General features: G+C 28.8%; 2 protein-coding genes across 2 annotated transcripts in view; one reads left to right on the top strand and one right to left on the bottom strand.

The window, feature by feature from the left end:
- Nucleotides 1-34: 34 nt before the first annotated feature.
- On the top strand, nt 35-1,096 carry LOC122271042 (zinc finger protein 28-like). Its single transcript, XM_043050835.1, has one exon. It carries the CDS (start codon nt 35-37, stop codon nt 1,094-1,096), a length of 1,062 nt encoding a protein of 353 aa, XP_042906769.1.
- A 4,163-nt stretch (nt 1,097-5,259) lies between these two features.
- The window catches only part of LOC107437928 (RAD50-interacting protein 1), a gene marked incomplete in the record, with an annotated part of 25,344 nt that continues 24,043 nt past the window's right edge, over nt 5,260-6,560 (bottom strand). The window contains 1 exon segment of the mRNA XM_043050843.2: nt 5,260-5,539. Within this exon segment, the coding sequence (XP_042906777.2) occupies nt 5,357-5,539 (183 nt within the window).

The raw sequence follows: 6,560 nt of genomic DNA, 5'->3' as shown, positions 1-6,560 counted from the left end.
AAATTGGTGTATATACCATTTAGTTTCATTAGAAATGGCATTGAATGCGGACGATGATATTTTACCACAGTATCCCCTTAATTCTGAAAAGAAAACCCACCTTTGTGACATATGTAATAAAATATTCACTAGTAACTGGAATTTAACCCAACACAAAACTATTCACACAGGAGAAAGGCCATATTCATGTAGTGTATGCGATAAAACATTTTCACGTAAATCAGGTTTAAAACAGCACAGTCATGTTCACGAAGAAAAAGATTTCAATGACGAAAATAATTTAACTTTAGATTCACTTATTGCGACTGAAAAGAAAACTTACTCATGTCATGTGTGTAATAAAATATTTACCGCTAAAAAGTACCTAAATAGACACTATCTTATTCATACGGGAGAGAAACCCTATTCTTGCGACAGGTGCGATAAAACATTTGCTTTTAAATGTAGGCTAGACGATCACTATCGTGTTCATACGGGGGAGAGACCGTATACATGCAGTGTTTGTAAAAAAACTTTTAAACATCAGAGTACATTAACTGAACACAGCCGTCTTCATACCGGAATAAAAAAGTATATGTGCGCTTTGTGTGACAAATCATTTGTACGAAAACATGAATTAGTAACACACAACCTTCGCCATACTGGAAAGAAGCCTCACGCATGCACTATGTGTGATAAATCATTTTTGTGGAAGAATCACTTAAAAGTGCATTACCGCACTCATACTAAAGAAAAACCTTATTCATGCAGCGTGTGTAATAAAGCTTTCCGGTATAAAAGTTGCTTAACGCAGCATAATAAAGTTTGTCCCCTCGAGAAACGAAAACCTTATCCGTGCAATATGTGTGACAAATCGTATAGCCACTTTAAAAGTTTAAAAAAACATTATGTTATTCATAATTCTCCATTTGAGAATTGCATAACACAACAAAGAAATGTTCATATACCTAAGAAAAAGGAAATACACGCATGCAGTGTGTGTGGAAAAAAATATAGGCATCTCAAAAGTTTAGAAAAGCATGACACTATACATAATTCTATATTAAAACAACCACTGGTAAAAAGTGAATCTGAAAAATGCTCTTTTTATTATTAATAATGGAAAGAAAACATGACATTCTGTTGTAAATATCAGTTAAATATCCATATTTAGCATTCATTTGTAATTTATTATATTCATTATTACATTTATTATAATATATGAGTATAACATATATTAGGGTGTAACCTATTTGTGCAATCTATGTGATAAATCATTGTTCATAATCATTAAAACATTATCTTTATCATATTAAAAAAAAACTTATTCATGCTGTAAATATGTTCATTAATCATTGGTGAATCATTTGAAGGTCCACTATTGTATTATATTTATACGAAAAGGAAACCTTGTTTATCCTATGGAAGAGTATCATATTAGTTCTTGTATCAACTACAATCATTGTTGTGACAATAGGTTTTTACTTCCTGTTTTGGCATAGGTACAAATATAGAATATATTCCCATGCAATGTGTATAATTACGCTATTTAATTTTAAAAAATTTTTTCACAACACTATGTAAACCATACTGTTAAGAAACTTTATTCAGGCAGTGTGCATGACATGTTACAACACTGTAAAAAAATTATAACTCTGTACATAATTCTGAAATAAATTCAGGCCTGATTTGATGTTACTACATTTTTTTATCCACATTTGTGTTGCATAAATTGTTGTCAATAGAAAATTTTAAAATGGGAAAGAAAGTTAGAAATTTTTAAGTGTTTAGACAAAATTAGATCAATATTAAAGTATTAGAAAAGTTGATTTTTTAATACTTAATGTGTTAGCAAAGAGAAATTGTTACTTATTCATTAGCTTGAAAAAGAAAAAAATTATCTTTTTAAGACTTTTTAAGCTCAGAGAAAATCGACAACATACCTATTGATTTGAATACCACTTACTTTGGCAAATACTTATAGGATAAACCATTTGCATTTAATTTTGTGCCTCATAGTTGAAAACTATATCTTTCAAACTTTTTTTGAAGGATACAGCCAAAATTGTCGCAATTTTTTTTTTTTTTTTTTTTGCTTAAAATTGGTAAAAACTGGTTAGGTTTTTGTTATACTTTTAATTTAAAAAATAAAATTTTTTCACACTTTAAAAAGAAAGTTTAAAGGATACTCGCATTTGATAAAAGTGAACTGAATGTTTTGTGTTAAATGGTTGTTTATTTACTTAGTAAAACATTTTTTTTTTAAATTTACTGTTATTTTTATAAGCTGATGTCTATATTTTTGCTAAAATTTGAAAGGATTTCCAACTCTTCTTTCAAAACATTCAGAAACTTCAGCTTTTCATTTAGTGTTACTATGTTTATCTATGATGGATTTGTGCTGTGATCCTGGTTCAACAAGTTAAACCTTACTTATTTTTGCTAGCCAACCTTGTGGTGTAGGTAATTTATATTCCTGCGATTATTTCAATAGCTGTTTAATGCTTTGTAGGCAACTCAAACTAAAGTGTTTGACATTCATCTATTTTTATTAGAGCTATTTATAAATTATTAAATCTATTATCTTAAAATAGTTACTTTTTACACTGTAACTACTGTAATGAATTTTTTTACATTTCTTAAAATGTTTTTGTTTTAAAAAAAATCTAAGATATTTGCAATATTGAGGATAAAACTTTAGTTGTTTAAAGTGGTTTTAAGGCTATAAAATAATTTTATAATAAAAAATTTTATAGTTTAGTTTTAAATAGAAGAGATACAACAGATTTTTATTTTAAAATTCGTCTGTGACCCCAATAAAATCAGAAAGTGTACATGTAGATAGCAAAATTTGTATAGATACAGTTTTGCACTGAAAATTATATATATTTTTATTTTGAATTTTATACTTGTAGTATTTTTTAGAAAAGTGTAATGAATATGTACAAAACATATATCCTGTAAAACTTAATTTCTGATTTAATTTTGCTAGTTTTTAAACTCTGAAAAAAATATTAACATATTTTTAAAAATTGATTTTTACAAAATGAACTATTTGAAAAAATGTGTAACATTTTCTTGTTTTCAAAAATATCTTTATCAGTACTTACTATTGATTACAAATTAGCTGTTTGATTTATGTTTGCAAATAAATATTATTTCAAAATTTTTATACTTTGAAAATCTTGATCAGGTGTGGGTAGATCCTTCGATATTTTTAATTTACCTTTGTCGTTTTCATCACTATCATCGGGAGTAGGTAATAAATGAGACATGGAAAGAATTGCAAAGTAATGGAATGTGTCGCAGTCAATATACAAATCAGTGACTTCCAAAGATTTTCTACCCTGCAATTTTATTCTGAAAGGCCACTGTTCCGGTTGGATTTTTTTTTTAAACCCATTTGTAATGCATTTTAGTCAACATTGTATAAATCAAAATCAGAGCTTCCAAAACTGTGGGGGGAAACGAGTAATAAAATAAAACTAAATTGCCAAAATTAACTATTTATTAAAAACTTTAAAATAAAAACAGACCTAGATCATACTTGAATTCCAAAATAGCTGGGAAAAGGAACTATGCGCCCTGAAGCTCAGATAAAAGCTTAATTAATAAAAGTAAAATAAAACCTTGAAGAATTCGACAATTAAATTCTAAAGGTCTGGTTTCTTAGGACAAGCGCCTTATCTGGGCGTCAGCGGGACGTCAGCGTCACGCTGACGCCAACAAAATACTGGTTTGTTAGCTCAAGGCCTGGTTTCTTAGAACTAACGCCTTATCTGGGCGTCAGCGGAAAGTTGACGTAGATCTGACGCCAAAAAAATACTTTTTTGTTAGCTCAGCATGAGCAGTCGGTCCAACGCAGACATTATCTCTCATTGCGCATGCGTTAATAACGTAAACAAATATTTATTTTGAATTTGTATTGATTTTGTTATTGTCGACCAGTGTTTTAGAGAACAAATAATGACTTTGTCCAAGAAAAAACACATTATAGCTGAGCTAAATGAAGAGTGCTATGTTTAATGAAGAAGCTATGTTTAATGTCAAAATCAAAATCTTGGCTGATTTCAATGTGCTGTTGGATGTTGTCCGCCATTGCTTCTGTGGTTAACGTCACGTTGTAATCCAACTGCAGTTGAGTTGGACGGTAATTGTAGTTCAAGATGAGCGTACGATGACGTATACTATCAAACTCACAAATGGACCAATCAGAGGTTAGCGCTGATTTCCAGCTGACGGCGTCCTGTCCTAAGAAACCAGGCCTTAAGGTAAACACGCTATCCGAAATCGCTAATCCAACTGAGAAAATATTCCAGCTAGCAAGAGTTTCAGAAGGCATAGGTTACAAAGCAACAAATAACACAAAATTTCTTCTAACAAGTTATTGTTAAATTATTCATCAACAGCTCAACAAAAACATTTATACAGGTCACAAACAGAAAAACCCTGAAAATTTTATGGGCAAAATATTGATATCAAATTTATATACCAATCATGTTTCAAATTTTAACATAATTTTTTTAACTAGCATTTATAATTAAATTACCTACCTATGAAGAATATTACTCCTTTATATTAACTGATGAAAAGAAAACTTTATTATAAGGATCGTGAAATTGGATTTTAAAATCGTGTGAATATGAATTGCGATATTGGATTTTAAAAAAGTGAAAATAGAAATTGTGATATCAAATTTTTATACAAATCATAATACAAATAAGAATCACGCATATCCACCTGAATCACAGAAATCTGCTTAAATACGAATCACAATATTGGATTTTAAACTCGTGTGAATATGAATACTGAAAATAACAATCATGAACTTATTTTAAAAAGCTAGTGGAACTCTAAAATATTTTTTATTTTAAATAAAACTTTGTGATCTACTCTCAGCCCTCACATCATTTTACCGTTACTTACTTACCACTTAGTAATTACTATTAATATAAGTTACACAACTGAGTTCACTTAAATTGATAGGCATTTAAAACTATATAAAAATAAAAAAATTTATTTAAGGGCAATAGCATTTCTCCTGGGAAAACAAAAACATATTTGTTTCTTTATTAACCAATACATAATATTCCATCGAAAATTTAATCAAACCAAGATAATAATTATAACCTGAAAGGGTTAAAAATATTAAATTTTTTTTTGCATTTACAAAAAACAGTTATGTTACTACCCATTTAATACTATGTTGGTCCTTAAAAATTGGTCGTGGTTTCCAAAATTTTTTGAAGAATGTATAAGATTGAAATTATAGCAAACTAATTAAATAAATAAAATATTTTATTTCAAAGTCTTATGTACAAAAAATTTCATATATTACTCTGAAAGAAGTAATTTACAATACAGTATAAATGTACAATTATACACTCATGTGATTTCTCTGGGAGAGAATGATGAGTGCTTGAGATGGACTAAGACTAAATACTCCAAGTTCTTCCAATGCGCTACTTTTACTCTTAAAGCCATCTTCATGCTTTAAAGTTTCTCTCAATAACATAGCAGGTGCACTATTCAAGTTTAGTAAGGTACACGAATCTTTAACACTAAAAAGGAAAACAATATATCAATACTGAATATAAAATAAATATAGTGCATAAAAGTTTACAAATATAGTCAATTGGATGTATTTAGTCTTAACTTGATGTATAATAACTCGATTATTTTCTTAACTCCTATTTCATGTGATGACTTGAACCTTTTGATTTTAATTTCGTATTAATTAGTCTCAATCACTCAACTTTCACACCGTTTCATTAATTTTTTTTTTAAAAAAGAGACAACAAAAAAATTATCTATAACCACGGGGGTCAACTGTTCTTTTGCTATCTATGGGTTGTAGACTCAACAAGTCAGAAAAGAATGAAAGGAAAGGGTAACATTAACCTGTTTTTCAGGGCTCTACTTTCTAACGGGTATGGTAGAAATGCCACATGAATTTAATTCTGGAAAGATGACAAGGAAAGCATCTGAGCTGGTACCCTTCTTTCCAAGCATCTATACCACAACCAACGAGAAGACTTTTTAGAATTAAATTTAAATAAAAGATGTAATTTTGCACAAAACAAAATCTGTATTTTCATTCATTTTATAAAATTTTGAGTCTGAGAAATATTTTGTGTATTCTTTCTGCGGAGAAGTAAAAGGAATCTTTTGTGTGTTCTATCTTAAAATTCCTAACTTAAATCTAAAATTGAAACTTTTTCCAATCAGATCATAATTCTTTTGTTAATTTTTCCTTACTATTAGAAAAAATGCTGAAATTAAGAACTTATAGTGCATAACCTCTACCACTTCTCTCCTCTTGTCCGCAAAAATAAATCAAAATCTCTTTCTTCCATTAGGTGTTTACATAATATTTGAACGACCCCTTTAATAAAAAAATGTCTGGAAAAATATACAAAAGTGTGCAATTAAAAGATTTCTATTTTACTTTTGCAGTAAAAATTTACTTTTATTACAAAAGCAGATTAAACTTGAATTTATCCGTATGAGATATTTCTGATGTTTATTGTGCCAAAAAGGAAAATTCAAACTTTGTTTATCCAGTCTTTTTTTTTTTTTTT

This window comes from Parasteatoda tepidariorum, chromosome 6 (assembly GCF_043381705.1).
Source record: "Parasteatoda tepidariorum isolate YZ-2023 chromosome 6, CAS_Ptep_4.0, whole genome shotgun sequence".
In the NCBI taxonomy this organism is placed as follows: domain Eukaryota; kingdom Metazoa; phylum Arthropoda; class Arachnida; order Araneae; family Theridiidae; genus Parasteatoda; species Parasteatoda tepidariorum.
The sequence above is the reverse complement of the archived record's forward strand: the minus strand, read 5'-3'. Positions and strand labels throughout refer to the sequence as shown.